This window comes from Callospermophilus lateralis, chromosome 3 (genome assembly GCF_048772815.1).
Source record: "Callospermophilus lateralis isolate mCalLat2 chromosome 3, mCalLat2.hap1, whole genome shotgun sequence".
In the NCBI taxonomy this organism is placed as follows: Eukaryota; Metazoa; Chordata; class Mammalia; order Rodentia; family Sciuridae; genus Callospermophilus; species Callospermophilus lateralis.
The window spans coordinates 7,405,092-7,431,777 of NC_135307.1; the positions used below are offsets into that span (position 1 = coordinate 7,405,092).

The 26,686-nt window shown below is 52.2% G+C and overlaps 1 protein-coding gene across 6 annotated transcripts in view; it reads right to left on the minus strand.

The window, feature by feature from the left end:
* The window catches only part of Eml1 (EMAP like 1), a 183,191-nt gene that overhangs the window by 20,546 nt on the left and 135,959 nt on the right, over window positions 1–26,686 (minus strand). For 4 of the 6 annotated variants that reach the window (XM_076849665.2, XM_076849666.2, XM_076849664.2 and 1 more), the window contains exons 5-14: window positions 18,320–18,348; window positions 17,361–17,417; window positions 14,757–14,886; window positions 12,512–12,661; window positions 11,702–11,771; window positions 9,964–10,074; window positions 9,148–9,243; window positions 7,663–7,797; window positions 6,935–7,034; window positions 5,828–5,982 (exon numbers count right to left, since the gene is read on the minus strand). In XM_076849665.2, coding sequence (XP_076705780.2) covers window positions 5,828–5,982; window positions 6,935–7,034; window positions 7,663–7,797; window positions 9,148–9,243; window positions 9,964–10,074; window positions 11,702–11,771; window positions 12,512–12,661; window positions 14,757–14,886; window positions 17,361–17,417; window positions 18,320–18,348 — 1,033 coding nt within the window. The remainder of the gene's footprint in view (window positions 1–5,827; window positions 5,983–6,934; window positions 7,035–7,662; window positions 7,798–9,147; window positions 9,244–9,963; window positions 10,075–11,701; window positions 11,772–12,511; window positions 12,662–14,756; window positions 14,887–17,360; window positions 17,418–18,319; window positions 18,349–26,686) is intronic. The other 2 variants (XM_076849669.2, XM_076849667.2) reach the window with 1 other exon arrangement.

Below are 26,686 nucleotides of genomic sequence, written 5' to 3' on the forward strand. Positions count from 1 at the left end.
CAGATTTTATGAAATTGTCAGCTCAAGCACCCAAAGTCCTTGTTTATCCATCACATGGGAAGGACTCAGCAGTTTCATATACATGTGCACACACGGAGAGAGGTTAGCCACCAAAGCCAGCTGTGGAGTGAATGACTGAAACCCCAAACCTTACTTTTTTATTATTTATTTTTATTAATTTTTTCTGCAGTGCTGGGATTGAACCCAGGGCCTCACACATGCTAGGCAGGCATGCTACCACTGTGCTGCATCCCTGGTCCCAAACCTTACTGCTAAAACTATAAACAGTTTACACATCTTCAAAGAATCAGCGAAAGTCAAGTTGTTTTTTAAAAAAGGGTATTTTTTCTGGCCCCCAAAATAATAAAGGAATATAATTGGTTAGTCTGCTCTTCACTTGTTATGACTTCTGTGGCAAGAGTTGATAAGGTCTGGAAAATAAGGACCAGTAAGAGTTGCTGTAACTTTGAAATGGCAACATTGTTCTGCTTAGTTTTGAAATCTACTGTTCATACTGATGGACACCAGAAATGATCCAAATATTAAGAAAAGGGTTCAAAATGCACTCACTGAGGCGATTTGCTATGACGAGTTGAATGAAGTTCTCGCCCTCCAGAAAGACAGGGTCTTTGGGCCCGGCAGGCCTAGCTCAGGGACAGTGGCCAGCTCAGGGACAGTGGCCAGCTCAGGGAGAGTGGCCCAGCTCAGGGACAGTGGCCAGCTCAGGGAGAGTGGCCCAGCTCAGGGAGAGTGGCCCAGCTCAGGGACAGTGGCCCAGCTCAGGGAGAGTGGCCCAGCTCAGGGAGAGTGGCCCAGCTCAGGGAGAGTGGCCCAGCTCAGGGACAGTGGCCTAGCTCAGGGACAGTGGCCCAGCTCAGGGACAGTGGCCCAGCTCAGGGAGAGTGGCCCAGCTCAGGGACAGTGGCCCAGCTCAGGGACAGTGGCCCAGCTCAGGGAGAGTGACCCAGCTCAGGGACAGTGGCCAGCTCAGGGAGAGTGACCCAGCTCAGGGACAGTGGCCAGCTCAGGGAGAGTGGCCCAGCTCAGGGACAGTGGCCAGCTCAGGGAGAGTGGCCCAGCTCAGGGACAGTGGCCAGCTCAGGGAGAGTGTCCCAGCTCAGGGAGAGTGGCCCAGCTCAGGGACAGTGGCCAGCTCAGGGACAGTGGCCCAGCTCAGGGAGAGTGGCCCAGCTCAGGGACAGTGGCCAGCTCAGGGAGAGTGGCCCAGCTCAGGGAGAGTGGCCCAGCTCAGGGACAGTGGCCAGCTCAGGGAGAGTGTCCCAGCTCAGGGAGAGTGGCCCAGCTCAGGGACAGTGGCCAGCTCAGGGACAGTGGCCCAGCTCAGGGACAGTGGCCCAGCTCAGGGAGAGTGGCCCAGCTCAGGGAGAGTGACCCAGCTCAGGGAGAGTGGCCCAGCTCAGGGACAGTGGCCAGCTCAGGGACAGTGGCCCAGCTCAGGGACAGTGGCCAGCTCAGGGACAGTGGCCCAGCTCAGGGAGAGTGGCCCAGCTCAGGGAGAGTGGCCCAGCTCAGGGAGAGTGGCCCAGCTCAGGGACAGTGGCCCAGCTCAGGGAGAGTGACCCAGCTCAGGGAGAGTGGCCCAGCTCAGGGAGAGTGGCCCAGCTCAGGGAGAGTGACCCAGCTCAGGGACAGTGGCCAGCTCAGGGAGAGTGACCCAGCTCAGGGACAGTGGCCAGCTCAGGGAGAGTGACCCAGCTCAGGGACAGTGGCCCAGCTCAGGGACAGTGGCCCAGCTCAGGGACAGTGGCCCAGCTCAGGGAGAGTGGCCCAGCTCAGGGAGAGTGGCCCAGCTCAGGGACAGTGGCCCAGCTCAGGGACAGTGGCCCAGCTCAGGGACAGTGGCCCAGCTCAGGGAGAGTGGCCCAGCTCAGGGAGAGTGGCCCAGCTCAGGGACAGTGGCCCAGCTCAGGGAGAGTGGCCCAGCTCAGGGAGAGTGGCCCAGCTCAGGGAGAGTGGCCCAGCTCAGGGACAGTGGCCCAGCTCAGGGACAGTGGCCCAGCTCAGGGAGAGTGGCCCAGCTCAGGGACAGTGGCCCAGCTCAGGGACAGTGGCCCAGCTCAGGGAGAGTGGCCCAGCTCAGGGACAGTGGCCCAGCTCAGGGAGAGTGGCCCAGCTCAGGGAGAGTGTCCAGCTCAGGGAGAGTGTCCAGCTCAGGGAGAGTGGCCCAGCTCAGGGAGAGTGTCCAGCTCAGGGAGAGTGGCCCAGCTCAGGGAGAGTGGCCCAGCTCAGGGAGAGTGGCCCAGCTCAGGGACAGTGGCCCAGCTCAGGGACAGTGGCCCAGCTCAGGGACAGTGGCCCAGCTCAGGGAGAGTGGCCCAGCTCAGGGAGAGTGTCCAGCTCAGGGACAGTGGCCCAGCTCAGGGAGAGTGGCCCAGCTCAGGGAGACTGGCCCAGCTCAGGGAGAGTGGCCCAGCTCAGGGAGAGTGGCCCAGCTCAGGGAGAGTGGCCCAGCTCAGGGAGAGTGGCCCAGCTCAGGGACAGTGACCCAGCTCAGGGACAGTGGCCCAGCTCAGGGAGAGTGGCCCAGCTCAGGGACAGTGGCCCAGCTCAGGGAGAGTGGCCCAGCTCAGGGAGAGTGGCCCAGCTCAGGGAGAGTGGCCCAGCTCAGGGACAGTGACCCAGCTCAGGGAGAGTGGCCCAGCTCAGGGACAGTGGCCCAGCTCAGGGACAGTGGCCCAGCTCAGGGAGAGTGGCCCAGCTCAGGGAGAGTGGCCCAGCTCAGGGAGAGTGGCCCAGCTCAGGGACAGTGGCCCAGCTCAGGGAGAGTGGCCCAGCTCAGGGAGACTGGCCCAGCTCAGGGAGAGTGGCCCAGCTCAGGGACAGTGGCCCAGCTCAGGGAGAGTGGCCCAGCTCAGGGAGAGTGGCCCAGCTCAGGGACAGTGACCCAGCTCAGGGAGAGTGGCCCAGCTCAGGGAGAGTGGCCCAGCTCAGGGACAGTGGCCCAGCTCAGGGACAGTGGCCCAGCTCAGGGACAGTGGCCCAGCTCAGGGAGAGTGGCCCAGCTCAGGGAGAGTGGCCCAGCTCAGGGAGAGTGGCCCAGCTCAGGGACAGTGGCCCAGCTCAGGGACAGTGGCCCAGCTCAGGGAGAGTGTCCAGCTCAGGGAGAGTGGCCCAGCTCAGGGACAGTGGCCCAGCTCAGGGACAGTGGCCCAGCTCAGGGAGAGTGGCCCAGCTCAGGGAGAGTGGCCCAGCTCAGGGACAGTGGCCCAGCTCAGGGAGAGTGGCCCAGCTCAGGGAGAGTGGCCCAGCTCAGGGAGAGTGGCCCAGCTCAGGGAGAGTGGCCCAGCTCAGGGAGAGTGGCCCAGCTCAGGGACAGTGGCCCAGCTCAGGGAGAGTGGCCCAGCTCAGGGACAGTGGCCCAGCTCAGGGAGAGTGGCCCAGCTCAGGGAGAGTGGCCCAGCTCAGGGACAGTGGCCCAGCTCAGGGAGAGTGGCCCAGCTCAGGGAGAGTGGCCCAGCTCAGGGAGAGTGGCCCAGCTCAGGGACAGTGGCCAGCTCAGGGAGAGTGGCCAGCTCAGGGAGACTGGCCCAGCTCAGGGACAGTGGCCCAGCTCAGGGACAGTGGCCCAGCTCAGGGAGACTGGCCCAGCTCAGGGAGAGTGGCCCAGCTCAGGGAGACTGGCCCAGCTCAGGGAGAGTGGCCCAGCTCAGGGAGAGTGGCCCAGCTCAGGGACAGTGGCCCAGCTCAGGGAGAGTGTCCAGCTCAGGGAGAGTGGCCCAGCTCAGGGACAGTGGCCCAGCTCAGGGAGAGTGGCCCAGCTCAGGGAGAGTGGCCCAGCTCAGGGACAGTGGCCCAGCTCAGGGACAGTGGCCCAGCTCAGGGAGAGTGGCCCAGCTCAGGGAGAGTGGCCCAGCTCAGGGACAGTGGCCCAGCTCAGGGAGAGTGGCCCAGCTCAGGGACAGTGGCCCAGCTCAGGGAGAGTGGCCCAGCTCAGGGACAGTGTCCCAGCTCAGGGACAGTGTCCCAGCTCAGGGAGAGTGTCCCAGCTCAGGGAGAGTGGCCCAGCTCAGGGACAGTGGCCCAGCTCAGGGAGAGTGGCCCAGCTCAGGGAGAGTGGCCCAGCTCAGGGACAGTGGCCAGCTCAGGGACAGTGGCCCAGCTCAGGGACAGTGGCCCAGCTCAGGGAGAGTGGCCCAGCTCAGGGAGAGTGGCCCAGCTCAGGGAGAGTGGCCCAGCTCAGGGACAGTGGCCAGCTCAGGGACAGTGGCCCAGCTCAGGGAGAGTGGCCCAGCTCAGGGACAGTGGCCCAGCTCAGGGAGAGTGGTCCAGCTCAGGGACAGTGGCCTAGCTCAGGGAGAGTGGCCCAGCTCAGGGAGAGTGGCCCAGCTCAGGGACAGTGGCCCAGCTCAGGGAGAGTGGCCCAGCTCAGGGAGAGTGGCCCAGCTCAGGGAGAGTGTCCAGCTCAGGGAGAGTGGCCCAGCTCAGGGACAGTGGCCCAGCTCAGGGACAGTGGCCCAGCTCAGGGAGAGTGGCCCAGCTCAGGGAGAGTGGCCCAGCTCAGGGAGAGTGGCCCAGCTCAGGGACAGTGGCCAGCTCAGGGACAGTGGCCCAGCTCAGGGACAGTGGCCCAGCTCAGGGAGAGTGGCCCAGCTCAGGGACAGTGGCCCAGCTCAGGGAGAGTGGCCTAGCTCAGGGAGAGTGGTCCAGCTCAGGGACAGTGGCCCAGCTCAGGGAGAGTGGCCCAGCTCAGGGAGAGTGGCCCAGCTCAGGGACAGTGGCCCAGCTCAGGGAGAGTGGTCCAGCTCAGGGACAGTGGCCCAGCTCAGGGAGAGTGGCCCAGCTCAGGGAGAGTGGCCCAGCTCAGGGACAGTGACCCAGCTCAGGGAGAGTGGCCCAGCTCAGGGAGAGTGGCCCAGCTCAGGGACAGTGGCCCAGCTCAGGGAGAGTGGCCCAGCTCAGGGAGAGTGGCCAGCTCAGGGAGAGTGGGCCACCCACGTACCCTTTCTCTATCTTCCAGGCAGGCCATTGGCCTGGGCTTGGGAAAAGGTGATGGCAACCCACACAGAGGAGTCACAGATACCAACAATGGCGAGTTACCTCCAATGAGGCTTCGGTGCTTCCTTTGCTGTTATAATTTAACACAGGAACATCTACAACTAGTAATCCAGCGCATGTTCACTCAAGAGCTGATCAAACCTTAGCATAAAAAGTTCTCAGACTAAAACTGTGCTCTGGCTTAGAAGCTGGAACAGTGCTGCAGCATGTCCCTCTACACTAGAGACGCAGAGCGTCACCATTAGATTGATGGCAATTATCCCTTCTGTCTGCTCATAATTTCCTGGAACCCTGGGGGGGAAAACTCTTGTGTGTAGAGGAATATTGAATTTCCTGCCTCTGGCTTCCAGGAAGGCAGGGTGGCTCCTAGGTAACCCGGAGGTGAAGCAGGTCTCCAAAGCAGCCGGAATGCTACAGAGCCTGTTGGCCATGAGCTGAGAGCCATGCACAAAGTAGATACTCAATAAACCTAAGTGCAGAATGATAATATTGGCAAAGTAACAGGCTGGAAATTAGTAAAAGGCAGGAAAGACTTGAATGATAAATCAAAATGTGGGTTATAGTCCCCTGGAAAATTAAATTGGCCCTATTAGAAAAACTCTGTAAATATGAAGTGTCCATTAGCCTCAAACTTTTATCAATTTAAGTTTATTTTAGTTGTACTTAAATTGCCTCCACAATTGTAACAAAACACCTTGTTTCCATCTAAACAATTTTTAAAGCTGTAAGTTAAGGATTTTAAACTAACAAGGAAATGAGTCAGAAAAACAGTTTAAGGTTAAAACCAGTCTGTAGCAGCCTGCCGACTCACCTCAGTTTTATGAAGTTTTTGATAGTTTCCATTCCAAGAAACGAGCTTCCGGTCTTTCCCTCCTCCGGACACCAGCGTGCCATCTCTCAGCATGCAAAGCGCAAAAATGCCGCCCTCGTGGGCCCCTTGGACGGCGTGGCTTATGCGGTTGGTACCTAGACACGCAGGAAACCCCGTTAGCGTGTTCACAGGCTTGCCTAGTCCATCCTCCAATCTCACTTCACTTGGGCTGAGAGGTGAGGTGGTGAGTTCAGCTGAAGGACTCAATTTCTAGAAGCTCACAGTGCTCCACAAGCCTCAGCGGACTCCTCTGTGGTCGGGGAAAGGTATACGTTGTGGCTGGGAGCGAGGCCCATGTTGGTGCCCAGCGCCTTCCCCCGAGTGAGCTGCGTGCTGGGCCAGGTGCCTGCTCCTTTCCTCAGGTCGACCTTGGGGAACAGGCCACTGCTCCCCCACAGGACTGTTCCAAGGATTAAGCAAGCAGTGCCTCAAGCACCAGGAGCCGGGGTGTCTACAAGTCACCTCGTTCCGAAGGCCCACTGGGGGTCCCTCTCCACCTCATCCCGACCTCAACTCTCCGATCCTTGAACTGGGGTGACATATTTTCCTGGCTGTGGTAAGTGTCCCCAAGTCACCTGCCCTGAACTGAGCACATCTTTGCAGAGTGAAGCTCTTGTCCCCAGCGGCTTGCAGTAGCAGGGGCAGCAGCAGGGATCTGGCTCTGGCTCCCCGAGAGCAGCTCACACACTGCTAGTTGTAGCAATTAAGAGACGTCTGCCCAAGGCTGTGTGAACCAGGAAAGTTACCTAACTATTTTCTAGCTATGCGGCCATTATAACTTCATTGCTATAGCTTGTTAACAGATCTCCTAATAACGTATTAAATCCTTCACAGCACCTCGGTCCTAAAGACCCTTTAGGGTGGCACACTTAACTTACCACTCTCCAGCTTTCTTCCATTCCAGTTTTATGGTTTCAGGACACACACACACACACACACACACACACCCTGGAATTTAACAGTAACTCTGTGGATCATATCAACAGGCAGTTCTTATAGAAGTCATCCTTGAAGTCTTGCTTATTACCAAAGCATTGTCACTGTTACCTTTTCCCCATACTAAGATGTTGCCACTGGAATCTCCAGTAATGGTGTCACCGTTTTCAGAAAACGTCACGCAGAGGACAAACTTTGGCTTTTCCTGTTTCTGCAGAATGTAGTAAATACATACATATGTGTATTGAATCAGGACAGCCTTTCCTGTGGTCTCGAGAGCTGGAGCCACAGCAATCCCCTCTGGGCGGCGTCGGCCTCTCCAGCACCCTGTGGCTTCCATTTTTATCCACCCTTACAGAACTATGCTGCTCCAAGAGGAGGAGAGACTTGGGACTCCAAATGGCAGGGGAATCCTGATGTTGCACAGTAGAGCAGAAGGGGTGCTGGCGGGGACTGGGGGCGGGCCGTGTTGTCTTGACCACAGAATGAGAAGCAGAACTCTACGCCAGAGCAAAGAACCCTCCAAACCGCCCAGGAGAAGGTCCCTGCGTGCTCTCCCGGCCCACAGAAGGCACACACGCCTCCGGCACCCTTCACGAGCCCCCACGCACCCTCTGGCCTGCGCCGTCCCAGCTCCTCTCCCGGGCCTGCTCCCTGCCCTGGTCACTGCGTTACCAGTGAGGCCCACAGGCACAAGGGGCTCCTGTCTAGGTGAAAGGTCATGATGTGCCACCACACCCCCAGGTGCAGTCCAGACTGGGACACCTCAGCGCCCCCCTGAAGCCCAGTTGATCCCATGCACCTCCCAGGGGAAAACTAAACAAAAGATGTAACTTTACCTCAAATAATCCTTGCTTCTTATTAAGGGAGTTTCCTTCAAGTGTCCAAAAGTAGAGATGTGATTTTCCACAGGTGACTATGACATTGGTGTCCGTGGGGTGGAAATCCGCAGCAAACACAGCTTCATTAGAACACTGGAGGGGAAACAGGGCAATCAGACGCCTGGAATCTCCTAAGACAACTTCCTCTTAGGAATATAAATCTAACTACCAATGAACAACTCATTCCAGCCAAGCACGATGCCTTTTGAGTTTCCCACTGAATTCACCTTGTATGAAGTGGTACTGGCCTTGACCACCCCCTCGCCTGTCCCCCACTGGCTGTGAGCCCTGAGGATGGGGAGCTCAGGGCAGCGAACACGCAGGGCAGGAGGGGCTGCAGTGCCCATGCTGATCTCCCAGGCCTGGCGCAGGGCAAGGTGCTGAGCTCTAGGCCTCATCCCCACCCGTGAGGGGAACTCCAGAGAAGGGTGAGAATCTGGATTCCTACAGCCCCACTGTCCTGGCTGCCCTGACGCCTTCCCCGGCAGGGAGGCTCTGGGTCCTGTTCCTGGGCCTCTGCCTGAGGCTCAGTCTGGGGTCCACTGTGCTGGGTCTGGGTCTTTGGCAATTACTCATCACCTCTCAACGGCTCTCCTGGCCTCTAGGACTGCACTCGGTCTGCTAAACCTGGCCTTGCTGGGAACTCAGTTATATGTCCTTGAACCCGGATGAAAACTTGCTGCTGATCACTTCCCACCTAGCAACATGTCAAGGACACCCAGAATTCCTGACGAGACACTGGAAGGCAGGGCTCCAGCGTGACAGGAAGCACGCCTGACCAGAGCACAGGATCTGCCTCCCGGACACACAAGAGATGGCTGGGTGCGAAAGGTCAGCTGGGGTGACCCCAGTGTCAGGAGAGTAAGGTATCCTGCAGTCATCCTGGTGTGAGACAAGTAACGCTGTCTGATGGTGTCTCTAATGTTAGATAAGTTCGGTTATCTAAGGTTAATAGATGCCAAGATGAGAAATCCAAAGTCAGTTCTATAAAAATAGAAATCCAATGATGATCTCACAGGATGAAAACATAAGGAGCTTCAGGAACATTAATTTGACATTTTGGGTAAAATGGATTCAAGGCAGTGAAAGAAGGCCAAAGTGGACCACTGCAGGGAGAACCCCAGGAGGGATCTGATTGGCCTCAAGTCCCCCCAGAGTCTGCTCAGCTTGGGAGGCGCCCGGGCTGGGGCAGTGCCTGGAGCTCGGGTGCTGGCTGCCTCACCTGGCAGCAGAGGCTGCCGCAGCTCCCTCACTAGGGAGTGAAACAAAAAATGAACAAAGCAATAACTGTGACAGCACTCAGGATCAGCTCCTGCCAGGGGATGGGTGGGGCCACAAGACCTCAAGGGGAAGGAGCCACACTGGGGCAGGGGCAGCTGGGAGCTGCTGAGGGGCTGAGGTTGTGCCAGGGCCCGCGTGGGGAGTCGCGCTGGGGCTTGAGACCTTCGCGTCGGCCAGCCGCTCTTCTTTCTGCCAGTCCCACAGGGACAGTACGTGGTCATTGGAGTCGTCCACAGCACAGAGGTTGCTTCCTCCGTTCTGGAAGAGAAAGCTGCTCATAGCAAGACTTCATTGAGAGTAAACTGGGATGCGCACGATTTGCTTTTCATAAAAATTGCTTCTCTAGTCAGCGGTTATTCACCCGCTGCTTCTGGGACCCGCATCCCTGGCCAGACGGGAGCATAGGTGAGCCTGGGCTCCCGGGGGGCAGAATGGGAGGGCCGCGGTCAGAGGCAGCTCCTCATCCCAGGCTCCAAGAAAGTCTGCCCAGAGGGCTCAGGGCAGCTCCTGGAGGAGACAGTGCCCTCGGCGGCAGGGCCCGGGGTCCGTCACAGCTGTGGCTGTGAACATGTGTGGGTACGTGTGTGTGCATGTGTGTGAGCTGGATGGAGAAGTGTGGATCGGCCGGGCCAGCACACCTGAGGGAGCCGGGAAGCCTTGAGGCCCCCTCCAACCTGTTTGCACATAGGCAACGGGGCCAGTGGAAGCCACCTGCCAAGGCAGCAGGTGACGTTCAAGGCCAGAGCAGGAAGGCTGCCTTGAAGAGCATGAGGACAAATATGGGGGTGGGGGCTGTTTCCTTTACCACGCCCACGTGGCTGAAGTGTACGGCTGGAAGAGTGTCCCTGATGAGGGGACCTGGGAAGCCAGAAGGTCCCAGAGTGCGAATCTGCACCTGCACAGGCAGTAAGCCCCCCACTCCAGCCTGGGGGCGCCCCCTGAGGCCCGAGGCCACAACACCACGGGCTTCATACTTACAGATTTTGAGAATGCAATACAGGTGACAGCTCGGTCAAAGAAGCCTATCCCGATGACATGCAGCGTGTTCAATGTCACAGAATCCCAGATGCGCACATGTGGGGGCAGTTGCTGTTATGAACAAATGATGCCATCAGTCCCGTCGACTGACCTGTCCCTCCTCACCTTGAGGCTACACGATCACCCGGGAAGCAACTGCGATTTTGTCAAAAACCAAGGATTTTTTCCCTGCATTTGAGGAGCTGCCTCTGAATGAGACAAGACATCCCAGTGGCCATAGGGGGGCCTGGGCTCCGAGGCCAGCTCAACACTAGAAGTCCACCGAGTTTTAAAACTTGACTTGGCAGCTCTTGACAACCATACCAAGGACCTGACTGCGCCACGTGCATTTCTGGAGGTGTCGGAACTTTAGAAATGAAAAAGGATAAGGAAAGGGGCATCGCAAATGAGGGTTATTTTTATTTTTAATAGGGTCTCACTATGTTGACTAGGCTCAAACTCCTCCTGCTTCAGCCTCCAAGGTAGCTGGGGCTGCAGGCCCCCTCTTTCCCCTGGCTCAGGGTTCTCCTTTTAAAGTCCATTCGGTTGCTAAGGCACAAGTATGTCTAAGTTCATCCAAATGGTCACCGCCAAATAGTGATAAGAGTTTGACATACCTGGGCTCAACAGGAGCAAATCAGGCTATTGATTATGCATAAATAAAACTTAGGTTGTCATAACTCGCTCAAAACCCTCTCAACTGTGACCGGGGTTATTTATACTAACTTCTCTCTTCCATATAGAAGAAAGCATTGTAGAGCAACCTGCTGATTTGTTACCAAGACAGGGCACTGTCTCTGGTGGTCAGAGGCCTTAGGTGAACCGGGTTCTGGTCCGGCCTTATCTCTGAGTAGTTGGGTGTCTACACGGTCCTCCAGGGTAAACTGGATGAGCTCAGGGAACTATAGCATTTTCTCAGGTTCTAAAAGTTCTGACTCAATTTCAATGCCAGAACTGAAATACAACATCAAGCCACCAGAGGGCAGAACAAAGGGTCACTACTCATTTCAAAGAAATTTTCAAGGCTGTGTAAAAACGAAAAAAGATGAGCACCTGTTCCATTTATGGGAATTTGCATAACCAGAGTCTGATTTCCACTATCCCTATTAATTCTTTTCAAGCGTAGAGTTTTAATGGAAAACAGCACATGTTTAAAATTCAATGTTATTAAAATGTTTCCTAGAATACAGTCACATTCATTCTTTCTGAGAGAAAACTCATTGAGAAGAACAAAAGTACTGAATGTGGTTATTTAAGTAACAGGTCACACAAATATGAGCCTTATTTGTGATACCCCTGTGAACAAGGTATCACAGGCCACAGGAGTTTTTAGTAAGACATGACAGTCACCAGATGGAAACACTGTCATTCTCTATTAACTGGTGCTGGGTTTCTCTCACTGACCTGCCTGACCGCAGGGCGTCCCACACCCAAGTGACTGTTCATTATGGCTTTAACCTTACACATCAAACAGGTACCTGCAATTTCAAAGCTTATCGTGTGTGCAAGTAGGTATGTTCAGAATTGTGAAGTCTTAGGCAAGAACACGCTGCTTTTTAAGTCCATAGCGAGACAGTGAGTGGCAGTAAGCAATCCTGGTGAGGGAATCAGGTGTTCAGAGGCCACACCTGCATCCAAGCGGGGGGTGCCATCAGCAGTGTTTCAGGAAATAATAAGAAGAACAGATAGTACAACTTACTTTTCCATCCTTAGACGTGCCTGCGACTTGTCCTGTTGCTATAGTGATCCTATCGGGGTGAACTGCGAGGCTGAAAAGAGGATATTTATAAGATACCTGCCCTTAAAGGCGGGCCTTGCTCTTCCCTGGCCAAGTGCAACCTAGTCAGACATTTAAACATAAGAAGCACAAGGCCTGACTTCTTAGAAGGCACAATGAGCCCCCGAAACCCAACCTCCGTGGACAGTGAGTGCCCACTTCATTTCATCTTAAGTCTCGAATTTCTCCTGGAGAACTTTCAAACTCAAGGCAAAAGCATCCTTTGCTGGGAAGATAACCATTTTAACCTGCGAACCACTTAATTAGCCTCCATCCTTTGTTAAGAAGTCACTGGAGAATGTCAAATAGGAAAGGCACCTCATCTTTGCCAATGGGATTTATTTTTTCATTGACCAGGACAAATACACATATATGCTACATGTATTCATTCATCCAAACTTCAGGGAATGATATTCTTTCCAAAAGCTGTAGACAAATTGGGGAAAGGGTAGACCAGCCATAAACACGAGGCAAATAGCCATTGTGTGCTACGTGTTAAGAAGCCGTGTGGGCAGGCCTGCAGGGCCATTGGCTGAGGTCACTGTCTGGTTAGACTCTGTGCCTGAGGATGGACAGGTAGACCTGGAGGGGGTCGGCAGGCCAGGTGCTAGCAGTGAACATGCCCAGGGTAGAGCTCGGCTGGAGCCTGCTTGTGGCTCCCTTCCTTCCCGGGGGCTCACATCCCAACACTGACCTTCCTGCTAATGCCGCCTCCAGCTTTTGAGGACTCACCACTTCACGTCGTCATTATGGCCCGAGTAATGCCTCTGCAGCTGCTCCTCCACGTTGTACAGCACCACCACCGAGGCGATGAAATACACCGTCTCCCCTGTCGGGAGCAGGTACAGGTTGTTCCGACAGTCTCGCCCCCGGTACCCGTAGCTGGGTGTGCGTCAAGGTAAACATGGCTTTCCTTTGAGAGCGGGCACATCAGCAGCTTTATGATCCAAACAGGGTAACCTGCAAACCCTCACTGTCCAGTATGTGGCTGCATCAAGTTGGGCATGGTCACTGATGCAATGTGAATGCAAATTTTTAATAATACAAAAATTAGTTCTGTTTTATCGAGTCAATTATGAGGCTAGGAACTGAATCTTTTACTAAAAAAAACCCTTAAAAACATGAGAAATGTATTCATAAAAAGGTACAAATCACACACACACACACACACATACACATACCCATGCATACACAAAATGTTTAGGTCTTCCTGGCCCCAGCTCTTTAGGGCTAATTATCCTTGTTAAAATTTTGACACGTGTACTTTTAAACCTTGAAAACTGAGGCTGGGGCTGGGGCTGGGGCTCAGCAGTAGCGTATTTGCCTGGCATGTATGAGGCACTGGGTTCGATTCTCAGCACCACATATAAATACCTAAATAAAATAAAGGTCTATCAACAACTAAAAAAAATAAAAAACCAAAACCCTTGAAAACTATTTTGAGTGTAAAACCTCACTTGAACTTGGCTATAAAAATAGCCTGGCAAAAAAATACCATTTATTTGAAGCAAATTTTACTGTTTTACATCTTCTGAAATATGAATAAGAAGTGGACTGGATAAAGGTGTTTTGAATCAACCACTTAATACACCACTATTGACTTAGAGAAGAGATGGATCTCTTCAATGACATGGGACAAGACAGATTCCAAATGGGGGCAGCCAAACGCTTATAACATGTGAATCTAAAACAACAACAACAATAAAAACAAAATTTCTTTTCAGGAGAAATTTGGGTACAGATGATAAAGTATGATTTCCTAATCTGAAACAGCCATTGTTCTAAATGAAGTCACCACAGCTTCAGTTAAGCCAGTGGCTGACGATTTGTCCCAGGGCTTGGCAGTGAACAGGTGACAGATAAGCGTTTGCTTGAGGTGGCGGAGGGCTCTTCCTCCCTGCAGCCTGAGAGGAGCCCGGCAGCCTTCCTCTAAAGCGAGAGATGAGTGGCTGAATCAGAGGAGAGAAGAAAGCCAGCGGCCACCCCACCTTCCCAGGCGCGCTCCTCGTCCCTGGCTGTGTCCCTGGAAGCACACTTTTCCAAACTTCACAGAGTTCCATTCCAAGAACGTTAGTTACAGGGCAGGGTCAGACAGTGGCACCCTAGACCTTGGTGGGAGAGCATCCTATTTTAAGAAAGCTGACTGCATTCCTGCTGCACCCGGCTCTAAGAAGCCTCGGGGTTCACTCCATTCAGTGTGCAGGTGTGCTTAGTCTTCCACGGCTCCTCAACCCTCGGTATTGGCCTTGAACTTGGGCTCCTCACAATGGCCACGTTCCCACTTGGCTGAGGGGAGAGTGCAGGTCCTTCTTCCGGGAGATCCCCTTTGTTTGGGTCTAAAACCGTGTTGCCAGCGTTGTCTGGTCATTTTGGACAGCCCCACTTTCTCATTCATGAGCTCCGTATTTTCTGGCATTTTTGTGGCTGTTTCCTGGTGAATTCTCAGAGCTCCTGGCCTTTCCACAGTCCTCGCAGGGTTTACCAAAGACGTAACAGCTGCTGTGAAGAGTGACCAGCTCCTTCTTTCTCACCAGAATCCAGATTCTCTCTGTTTTTAAGCATTTTCACTAAGCTTGTTTCTTGATGTGTTTTTAACTAACCACAGTTAGCTTTTTTTTGGAAAGACTGAAATTCGGGCCATAAACTAATGATCCATCTTCCTGCCTCCCCCAAATATATTCATACACTCATGTAACCTTTTAATATTTTCAAGAAAACAATGTCTATGTATTGGAGTAAGAACCACAAACCACGAGTCAGTTCACCCCCACATTAACAGCTCCTCTAGAGGATGTTAGGATGCTGTCCTGGGTAGTAACGTAAGGCCACGTTTGTAAAATTAATCTTTTAAAAAGTGAGAGTAAAATATTTTTTCAAAAGCTCAAGAGGACTTATATTCCATGAAATTTTGCAACTAGACTTCAAGCACTCATGGCTGCTCACCTGGTGTGAGAACTAGTCAACAAGTAAAGGATACACCCATTCCAGCTTCAGCCTCTTGGTGGGGAGTTCAGCTTTTGCTTCCAAATTGTAAGCGTCCACTTGATCTTTGGGCATGTACATGGTAACAGGGCGTCCGCGAAGAAACATTTTCACATATCCTTCCTCTACAAAAAGAACAAAGATGTCAGTAAGAACCCCCAGTGCCCAGCGCACCTGAAAACAAATGTCATATTCTCTCTAGCTTGTCACTGCAGAAGTGAAAACTTCACCCATATGTCATTTCTAATCACTATCCCAGGGAAAAATAGCTGACACAGAAAATTAAATGGCTGGAAATTAAAAACAATTTTTTTTTTTGATATTCTGCTTACTTAGGTACGTGTGTGTCATGTATCTAATATGCAAGAAATCCTAAGAGGCAGAAAGGACTAGACGCTGACAGCTATTCGGGCAACTTCAGGGTTCACACCTCTCTCTCTCGAGGAGAGGAAAGGAGCCACACCAACACCGCAACACAAGGACCCACCTAATTTCCTACTGAGTTCAATGTGTATAAATCCCAATGTATCAATATTTAAATTGGTTTGCTATATCAAAGTATAAAAACAAGCCTTCATCTATCTTTCACATGGACAGATTCTTTCAAATGTGAAGCACACAAAATCAGCAGGAGGAGCGCATGCAAGGTGACGTGACAAGGGAAATGCTCCAGGAGATGCTGGAAAACAGAAGATCCACGAGAGGGAGACCAGGAAGCAGAACTTTCTAGAGTGAATATTTCTATTAAAATAACTTGATATTTTAAAAATTTATAGGGGTAAAGTGAAAATCTGGGGCAACCTCTGGTCCATAAACAAGCCAGCGTGGGGTGTTCTGTCTAGATTTCCAGGACACATCAGGAGCAGAGGAGGTGTTCCCTGAGCTTTTGATGAATTCAGCTCAGAGTCAGCGAGGCTCCACCGCACACAAGGGACCCAGGCTTAATGACATTTAAACCAGGCCATTGGAACCAGCGCTGTCTGTCCATAACCCAACAGAAAACCATTCACAGAGAGGAAACTGGTGAGGAACATCATGGAGTAATTACAGTACTGTGAGTGCCACAATCCCGAATTAGTTTCGTAAGTCTTATTCCTAAGGATTTTCAAACAATGCCACATGCAATATTATTCAAAAACGAAGAGGCCCTGATCTATGTTATTGTGTGCATGTGCTCTAGAGTCTAAAGGCATGCGTGTGACCATCTCCACTCTGTGTGCTCAGCTTGACTCTAAGTAAGAGCTTCGAACCTGCCCACCCTGCACAGGCTGAGCCTGCGCTCCACCAATCCTCCTGTTAGAATGCTCCCCATGCCGGCTGGGCTGTGGCTCAGTGGTAGAGCACTTGCCTGGCATACATAAGGCACTGGGTCCAATCCTCAGCACCACATAAGAAAATTAAATAAATAAAATAAAGGTGTTGTGTCCATCTACAACTAAAAATTTAAAAAACAACAAAAAAAAAGAATGTTCCCCAGGGGGCTGCTGCTGCCCTCCCGGTGCTGGGAGCTGCCCATCTGAGGCCATGCCATCCAAGGCTCTCTCATGGCCCCCGGGTCATCATCTATATTGCCACCAACCCATCCTGGGCCAAGCTGGATGTCACCTGGCACTTCCTCCATGCAGTCCTGTGCCTGCCATCTTGTATGTGCGGTGCTGGGCATGGAGCCCAGGCCCGCCGCAGGCCAGGCCAGTGCGCTGCCACTGAGCCACATCTCAGCCCTCTGCCTGCCCTCTGCCTGCCCTCTGACTTGCCGGACCAGGCAGGTCTAACAGCCCTACTGGGTGCCACCTTACCCAAGGTCCTGGCCACACTGCCACAGGGACTTTCCTGACTGGCCACAAATCTGCTGCCTTATGCCCCATCCGCTGCTGAGCTCCTCTCGAGCCCCAGCCCCACCCAAAACTCAGCTCCCCACACTGAGTGGTGACCACGAGTGAGGGCTCTCAATGCCCAGCAGCCAACGCTAGTGGGAAGGGAAGCAGGAGTGATGGCACTAAAGTCAAGCCAAAAGTGACTCCGCTGGCTCTCTAGGCTGTGAATGATCTGCCTGTGCACTCACAGGACATGGCTGACACAGGGCCACCGAGAGCACGCGGTCCACTACGTGAAGCCTACAGTGTGAGCTGTCGTCACATGCTGGCCCAGCACTGGTGGCCCAGGTGTGGCTATTTGTACAGTGGCCCAGATGTCCTACGTCTAAAGCCAAAATGCAGCGAGGGAAAGCAATGCTTCTCTCAGGCTTGTTAGGATGACCACGTGCAGTCACAACCTGGCAGGCACGAGTGGGCAGAGGCCAGCAGCAGTGCGGGGTCCGTGCCAAACAGTGGGACATCCAGGGCTGCCCTATAGCTCTCTTCAGGTTGATGGAGACTTTAAGAATTCCTATCATCAGCCAATAATCAGGCAAGATCCAAATCACAGCTGCTTATTAACGGCCACCCGAGGAGATGCTCAGGGATGCTTTCACGAGAAATGAACGGGGCGTTTGCGTCGCAGAAGCGTTTTCATACAAGGAGGGTCTGCCTGTATGAAAGCGGTCTCTGGAGCCGGGGTAGCAGCCTTGCTCAGAGAGCTATGGGCTCGGAATGCTGCCTACCTTTGCAGTGCGTCACCCGGCGCTTCCCTTGTGATTTCGGAGACAGAGACGGAAGGGCTAGATAAAGAGACGTGGGTGCTGCAAGTGTGGCCGGCCTGCCTGCGGGGGCGCTGGCTAACTAGCTTGCAGGAGCTGCCCTGCCTCCCGCGGGACATGGGGACATTTTGGGGGCTCTGACAAGGCGCGTGGGGTGTGGGCCTGAGAGTTTGGGCAGTCACCTTCTCAGTGAGCAACCTCCTGCTTCCTGAAAATGGGATGAGACTAGAGCTCGTGCTGAGGGACACAAAGCTGCCTTCTGGGTTTTAATTTAGAATTTGAGGGGGAAAAACTGGAAGCATTAACATTACATGAACTTAACCAGTTACACACCTGAAAAATTTGTTTTGCATTTTAAATACACTTTAAAATAAGACTAAAATGCTAAAAGCCCCAGCATTTACCTTATTACAAAGTGTGCTTTAAAAAGACACATGGAAAGGTACACATGAACTATTAGTTTGCAGTTTAGGAAACCATAGGCAGAAAAAGTAAGGCTACTTTTAGACAAAGTTACAGAACTCAATGCACCAGAAACCTTCTCTGGGAGAGAAATGCGCATGTGGACAGAAGCCCAGTTAGTAAGGGAAAATGAAAGGCCAGAAGTCTTTGCCCTAGAGGTTCTAATGCACATACGCGGTGGCACACCACTCTGAGCTCTTTCCTGGCGTGTCTTAGATGGGTTTTAGAGCGGGCAGGTGAGGGCCCGGCCCTGTGACTGCTGGATGACGATCCTGCTGTTCTCTGAGCCGCGTGGCCCTACACCAGGCTGCCCGTTACCACTCATCCCCAAATACCAGGACCGCCTGACCCCGAGACAGCTACTGCTTATCTGCCCCTCGGTCAAGATCCACATTACAGCCACTTATTAAGGCCGTCCAAGGGAGGGAGGGACACGCATACAAAAATTAAATCAGACTTACCTGCACTGAACACGGGCTCCCTGGGTTTGCTGTGGAAATAAACCAAAAACATCTTTTAAAAGGTGCCTGGGTGTTTGGTCTTATTCCCTGACCCACCCTCAGCCCACGCTGCAGGAGTGGACCTCGGGAAAGCCATGCAATGACGGGCGTTAATAAGAACAGCAAAACCAGCGTGGTTGCAGACGGAACACAGGTAACAAAATGTCCAAATCTAGGTACAAGACGTTGGAACCGTCTGTCACCAAGCTGTGCTACTCCTGAGAGGAGGGGAACATTCAAGGACGGCTCTATTGAATGTGTGAAATGGTTTCTCTTCTCCACGCTCTTCCGACAGACCTAAAGACCTTATTTAAAGCTACAACTTCCTGATGAGAGACCTGTGGGTGTGCTCTTCTCCTGGGCAGATGATCGTTCTGAGGAAGACAGGAGGGAGGCCAGAGGCACGTCATGTGAGAGTCGGGGAACTGACCCCGGCCGCCCAGCTGACCCCACCAAGCAGGCTGAACCCACCTGTGCCTGCACCTGTGGACCAAGTCTCTCAGGGGTTGGAGGGGCGTGCCTCTGAAGGAGCAACGTCACTTGCAGGGCTAGAGTTCCACCAGCAGAACTTCCACTACAGACCCTCGGACACCACAGCAGAGTGGGGCCACTGCTCAGGCCCTGACAGGTCAGCCACTGGCAGGGACAGGACTACCTGCACTCCAGACAAGGCTGGGGTGCTGCTGTGGTCTCCACCGTGACGGTGCCGGGACTCATGGGATCTTTGAGGGACAGTGAGATCATGAGGGCACCACCCTCATGAATGGATTCTTGTCTTTCGAGAGCCTGGATCAGGTGTCCCAGAGTGATCCAGGACTCTCAGGACTGGGCCAGTTTCCTCAAAAGAGGGCTATTACGAAGCAAGGTCACCCAGGGTCTGGGCCTCTTCTGTGCATGCTCCCACCATGGACATGGCGTGGCGGCTGTGTTAGGACCCTGCCAGATGTGACTGCCCCATCCTGAACTTTTCACAACCATGAGCCAAAATAAACCTCTTTTCTTTATAGAGTTCTCGGCCTCTGGTGCTTATGGAGACCCAAAACTGAGGCAGATGCAGATGCTCAGGGAAGGCAACTATCTCTTTCCTCATGATGATCCCAAGGTAGGAAGATGTAAAAGCCACGAGCACAGACATAAACAGCTGGGACATTCTCCAAAATGCAAAAGCTCAGTTATGGACTATGCTCATGTGAGAAAGAGAAGATCCATGGGGAACTTGACCCCCCAACAGGGAGACCGCAGACCCCTGGTGCTGTGCTCCAAGAGCCAGGCGGAAGTCTGCTCTCCCCATCTTCCCGCTCATTCTCTTTCTTGCAGTACTGGGATGGAACCCAGGGGCGCTCCAACTCTGAGCCACACCCCCAGTCCTTTATTTTGAGATAGGGTCTAGCTAAGTTTCCTGGTCTGGCCTTGAACTTGTGACCCTTCTGCCTCAGCCTCCCGAGTAGCTGGGATGACAGGCGTGAGTCACTGTGCCTGGCCTTGAGAAATTCTTCTATGAAAAGTCATAAAAAGGTAATGTGAATGTAAACCATGAAGATCAGTGAGAGCCGGGGGACTGAGGTGGCACCAAAGAGCTGCTTCCTCACATCTAAACTATGATCACTTCTTGGTGCGGAATTTAGAAAATGTGCTACTGATCTGCTTCATTATTTTAGAAAATTACTTTTTCATAGAAAACGTGTACTCTTGGGGCTGGGGATGTGGTTCAAGCGGTAGCGCACTCGCCTGGCATGTGCAGGGCGCTGTTAGAGCCTCAGCACCACATAAAAATAAAATAAAGATGTTGTGTCCACCGAAAACTGAAAAAAATAAATAAATATTTTTAAAAATTCTCTCTTTCTCTTTCTCTTTAAAAAAAAAAAGAAAGAAAGAAACCATGTACTCACTTCAAAACCCCTTTCCCTGCCAACGCACCAGCACCTTCCCTAACGGGCAGGAGGAGGGGCTGAGGGCAGGCCAGTTCACCTGCACCTATGGGTGAAGGTCATAAGAGCCACCCGAGAAATGACACAGGCTCTTCTGAGCACCTCCTCGGCCAGGCACCATGATAGGTGGTGACGATGGCCCACAGCTGAAGGCGCTGTGGCCCCATCAGAGCCCGAGAGCCAGAGCTGTGCCCTGAGCACCTCCCTGAGCCCAGGGGGCAAGCTCAGGTGTGGACTTGCTGAGAAGGGGGCGATGGCCTCTCTAGGCCTAGTGTCATTTGTCTGATGAACCTATTCCTCAACGTGTGCTAGGTGGAAAAGTGACGTGGGTGACATGGCAGCTCAGCTGGGGTGGGGCTTCCTGCCCTTTCCTAGAGGGAACAGTGTCCTCCTCCTGCCCGGCCAGTATAGAGTGCATAGGCACTGCCCACAGGGAGGGCAGTAGGGCCCCCAGTAGCCAGCCTGGCCTCCTGGCTGCCCTGGCCTGGGCGGCACCTCTGGAGTAGACATGCTGCCCTACAGCCCCACCGCCTGCTTCGGCAGGAAGGGCGTGTCCAAGACAGAAGCAGCCCCTGGGACTCTCAGAGGTCCCCGCAGCTGGATGTCCCTGCAGCTGGATGTGTGTGTGGGGGGTGAAGGCAGGACTCCGCAGCTGCCACCAACAGAGGCTGCATCCTGGGTGCCAGGAAGTGGCCGCTGATGCCTCCCGTGTGGGCCGAGTGCCCACCTGGACTCTGGGTGGCTGTTTCCTTTTCTTCTGCAGTGTGTCCACAGGGAGGAAAGTGCAGGGGACAGCTTGCTAGGACCTGATGTGACAGACAGCATGTCCCCCGTGGGGAGCTGCGCTCACACCAACATCCGGGGGGACCAACTCACTCTATGTCCTGACAGGGCTTGGAGACTGAGCCCTGTGTCAGGCCTCAGACAGACCGCGACCCAGGAAGGACCTCACAGCACCTGGCACTGGCCCTGGCAGGCTGGCAGGGGCCAGATGCTGTCTGAGCAGAGAACCTCACTTTTGAAATGATTACTATGGGGTGGTCAGGAGGAGCCACTGCCAAGTTCAGCTTGCCACCTCCCTGCCACTCATCCACACCACCAGCTCTCCTGGGAAAGGATTCCATGTGAGGAGATAGAATCATCACGAGAAGTCACAGTACCAACCATGTGAATAATGGCTCCACACGGCTTTTACTGGGCCAGGGTCTCTCAGGCAGCACCTATTAAAAATGTTCAGAAGCCACTGGAAACTCTGATGGGGACCCAACTACTGCCTCACAGACACTGTCAATGAGAACCAATAGCTGGAGCCTCATTTAGCAGGGGAGCACAGATTTTGATGGGTGGGGGGTGCTAGGACAAGGTGCTTTCCCTCCATAAGCCTCGTCTCCTTCATCTACAAAATAGAAACTGGACCACTGTGTTGTGAGGACTGGCAGGATTAAGTGAGAAGTGTAACACAGTGCCTCGCGCTTCCTTATAAATTATACTACTTCCCTCTTCCTCCAATATCACTGACAAGAATCTAACAAGACTTTCAGGGCTCCTCACCTGATAGTCACAGAACTGAAACAACTTAAAGAATATTAGCTCTGATCACTTAAGAATATACCCAAAGGTAAATGACCTCACAGCCTGAAGGGTAAAGCCATCTTTTCAGGAAAAAGATGCTTACTTTACGTCACCTGATTTCCACCCAGAGGGAATGTTTCTGTAAGGGTGGTGTTAAATTTCCTATCCATAGGTGGCGCTGTTGACCTGGTCTTGAATGGCTCTGGTCTTGAGCACTCAGCAGCCTCATCCACCACCACACACTGGGCGCAGGTACTGCGCAAGGTGCAGGAGCCACACGTCTCCTGCCCTCCCAGCCTGAGGGAGCCCGGGAGCTGTGTGGGAGCCAGGGTCAGAGACAAGTCAGCAGCAGGAGAGGGACCATGTGAAGGAAGGCTTCCTGGACAGGGGCACCCAGCACATTCAACCCCACCCGCCCCAGGCCCCAGGCACACATGTCACTTGGCAGAGGTTACGCCCTGGCACCTACTGAGAGCTGGAAGGCATCTGTCTGAGAATAACTCCCTGTCCAAGCTCTCAGGATGCTCTCAGCTTGCTTAGGTAGCATTTCTTTAATTAGGACCATTCAATGGTGTTAGCTAGCTAGCCATCTGAATCTCTTTCTCAGGGAACTGTGAGTTCAAACCCTTTACCCAGTTTTCTATTATGTTATCTTTTTCTTACTGGTTTGTGTTGGGTCTTGGGAAAATTAAAGGAAATTGGCCCTTATCTGTCACTGTGTCATTAATTTTGCAGAGAGGATGAGTCCCTTCATGCTGCCCCTTTCTACTGCTGGCCCTGTCTTGCACCATGCTGTGCACACAGCCCGTGCTAAGTTAAGCAGTGCTGGGGAGCTGAATAAGTAAGATGACACAAATTTCCAGTTTCTCGTTGCTCTTTTTTCAGGTTGGGTAAGGACAGACCCAGGAGTTGGGGAATTACAAAATGTCCCCAGGAAGAGAAACTTCAGCTGTGTGTCACGACAGCACAAATAGGGATTCGGTGTTCTGGGGTGGGGATGGCAACCATGGAGGCCGCCTAACTGCCAACTGCAGGCAAGGTGTGCTGGGTTCTGCATATCTGGTCTTTTAAATCCTCATAACACCTGGGAGGTAGGCACTATTTTTTACTGACACTGAAAAATTCCCAGAAGAAATCAAGTAATTTACCATCATAAAACAAAAAGTGGCAGAACTGGAATCAAACTTGGTGGTGGCTACGAAGCAGCACGACTCTGACCTTCTTTGGCTATATTAATTGGGATAAACCATTCAGTGACATTTATTGAGTAACTACTCTGAGCTGCATATTTCCAGACGTTGGACTGGTCTGACTAGGTTAGAAAAACCTTGTTGGCACCTGGCTGTCCCACTAAGGTGCACTCGGCTGCAGGTACGACGTCCAACTAAACCAATGCTGTAAGGTGCTCCTTGTGCTATTTTTATTTTTGTGTGAAATTATTTTCAGATTAAAATTTTTAGGGCTGTGACTGTGGCTTGGTGATAGAGCACTCGACTCACTTGTGTGAGGCGCTGGGTTTGATCCTCAGCACCACATAAAAATAAATAAAAATAAAGGTATTGTGTCCATCTACAACTAAAAAAATTTTTTAAAAACGTTTTTAAACAAAAATAACAAATCACACTGTGTAAAAGTATGTTTGCCGAAAGAGGCATGTTCACAGAGCAACAAAACAGGATTGCAAAAGACATGCAGAAGAATGTAGTTTACGTCGGAAGTGCCCACCGCCGGTACAGCACCCCAGCAACACAGGCTGGGTGGAAATGTGACAAGTCCCAGCTCTGAGCTCTTTGAGCAGCCAGATTGTAGGTGACTTTCATTGCTTTTTGTACATCTGGATGTTCTAGAGCAGGTTACTTGTGTAATAAATAAAGTGACTCAAAGAGAGAAAAATGTCTTGCTGGGAGCAAGTGAGAGCCGTGGAGAGGCGCGGATGTCAGAGCCCAGGGGCAGTGAGGAGACAGAATATGGAGGCCATGAACCCTGGGCTGAGGATTAGGATTTAGATTATAGCTCAGTGGCGCCACAGTCAAAGAAAAACAACTCTGAGCCCTCAGGAGCTCAAGGGAGCTGCCAGAGACCGTGTCACGCATGCTGGGGCTTTAGGAGGGAGGGGCTCTGGGCAGTGGCTCCTGACCTCACAGTCTCCTAAGGCGGGAGGGCGCTGGGCACAGAGGGGCGCTGGGCACAGAGGGGCGCTGCACCTGGGGCAACGCCGCTTGCTGGATGCTATATTTGATATGTTCGTTCTAAAGTTGGACAATGTATAGGTGTGTTACAATCAAGTTTCCAGCAGAGGGGGAAACATCTCTTGTTCTAGGAATCAGCCCCTTACAACCGTTAGATGGTGTCTTGCTAATGAAGGTGACTTATCTCCTTCCTCAGAAATTGCAAAGGGGGAACCAGAGTGCTAATTGAAACACTTGATTGATCTAGCAACAGGTAGCATACACTGTGCTTCTAAATAAGTAGCTATTTTTCTATTTGATGGAAAATGCTTATTTAAAAATTTTTAAAAAGTCCCTCATTGGATTAGGACATTAACTACAAGTCTGCCATTGGAATGTTATTGCTGATTACCTCTTTAAATTTACTAAGTACTTCATGATGACATGAACCACTGCATAATTATTAATATTCATCTACTATCAATAATACATAAAGTAATAGATCACATTGCTCTACATTGCTTTTGTCTTTAATGAAAACTTTGTCAGTGCAAAGATTAAATGTTCTTAAAATTTTGCAGCTTGCTATAAGCAAAATATTTTAAAATGGCAAGCATTCTAAAATGAAGGTTAAGAATCTACTGTCACAAGAAAAACTGTCAAATCCAGTGACCAGTCCTAAAGATGAGGGATATAGCAACAAGAACATAAAAACTATCATAAAGAGTTTCTATGAAAACAAATACATTAATTATTTTAAAATAAATTATTGTGTTTTGGAAAAAGTGAATGTTTAGGACTTCAAAACCACTTATTTTCTGTTCCACAGTTCAAGTGATAACAATGTATACAGAACAGCTTTTGCTGTTATTATTATTGAGGAGAAATACACATGCTGATGGGGAATTATATTTTGAGTGAAGGGAATGTCTTCTGATTTGTACAGACGTGCCTATGTGCCACAGACAGCCTTGCTCACAGGCAGGAACACTGGACTTTGCAGCTAGCAATCTGCAGCTGTCCCACGTCACAGCACTGCTGTGTGGGTGACGCACTCCTTCTCGGCTAGGCCAAATCCGAGCTCGCCTGTGATATTAGCATGTACTCATGTGCTTCCCAAAGAGCTTGTAGGAGAGGAAGGGGCAGGACCTCCAACCATGGCAGGCTGGGAGCCATCCTGGCCTGTGGTTTCCCATGCTGTGCCACTTTGTCAGCAGCTGGGGGAATTATAGGGACACATCACACTTCACGTCCCCCCAACCATGGCTGGATTGTGTCAAAATCTGGGCTATCCCACAGGACTGTGCTGCTTAGGCAAATGAGACCGATGACCTGAGGTGTCACTGAACACCCTCACTTACACGAGGAAAGTCAAGTGGAGAATCCCTGACAGCCTCGTCAATCACTGTCCTGTGCTCTGCATGAGTTTCTCTTTGTGACTCCACCACAGCAATGGGGGCATCTATTGAGCACCTCCCCCTGTGCCGGGTGCTTCCTAGGGGCTCACTCATTTGTAAGATTCAAGGGCATCAGTGTAGAATTCCCAGAGGACGAAGCCCAGCTGGAGCAGTGAAGGCCGAGCCTGGCTCACAAAGCAGCCCTCATGCCTTCGCCTTCTGTCTTGCTGCCGACAGTGACCAACAAGCTAGTCTTCTGAAACAGGAGGTAGCTATTGGAAGAGTGGACACAGGCGAGCTAGTGAGAGTGGAGGCCCGACTCTTGAGGCCAGCTGTGAGTAGCTATGTTTGAGAAGGAATCCTGCGGGCTACTCGTCCCTCTGCACCTGTCTACACCCCCAGGCAGGCTTCCTCAGTGAGGTCAGAGCAGCCAGGCTTGGGGCTGCCCCTGGGGAATGGAGACAAGGATGGAGGAAAGGGGCCAGGCAGTGCCTGGACGTCCACCTTGACCTTTTGCTCCTGCTGCTTCCTAACTGCTTTTTTGCTGTGACTTCCTTGGGCCCCAGGCCCTGTCAGCACCAGCAGTCACCCCGGGGAAGATGCGACGCTCTCTGGAAACCCTGCGGTTGTCGGTAACTGGACAGCTCACATTGTGCTGGCCTCCACCATCCCTAAGTTCTAGAGAGGAAAAGGATTTATTTTTAAATGGCCACTTTGAGTTGCCTGAACTATTTTAGGAAATGATTAGTAAACTTTTCCAGTCCCTCACTTCCAAATCAAAATTTCCTACTGTGGCATTTCTCAAAAATCCCTTTGTAAATATCTTCTGTGGAAATATTTACCCAGCACATTTACCAAAGCCATAGGATTTAAAAGATAAAACAGATCTGGAGTTTACACAATGCAGATTCTTTTTGGAAATTCTTAATAAAAATCAGATGGGCTGAAGAGTAGCCAAGTTTATATGAACGGCCAAGATCTAGACATTTCAGGTCATCTTCTAGGCTAACCCGGAACTCAAGCATTCAGAGCCACTGCACCTCCCCCTGGCTCACTCTGCTGCCATTGTGACCACCTGGCCTTATTTCCAAAGCATTATCACCCAGTTAGCATAATCTTCTGATAACAAATACTGACAGAGCCCAAAGTGGTGGTGCAGGCCTATAATCCAGCAACTCTGGGGGCCGATGCAGGAGGATTGCAAATTCCAGGCCAGTCTTAGCAAATTAGCGAGATCCTGTCTTAAAATATAAAAGGGCTGGG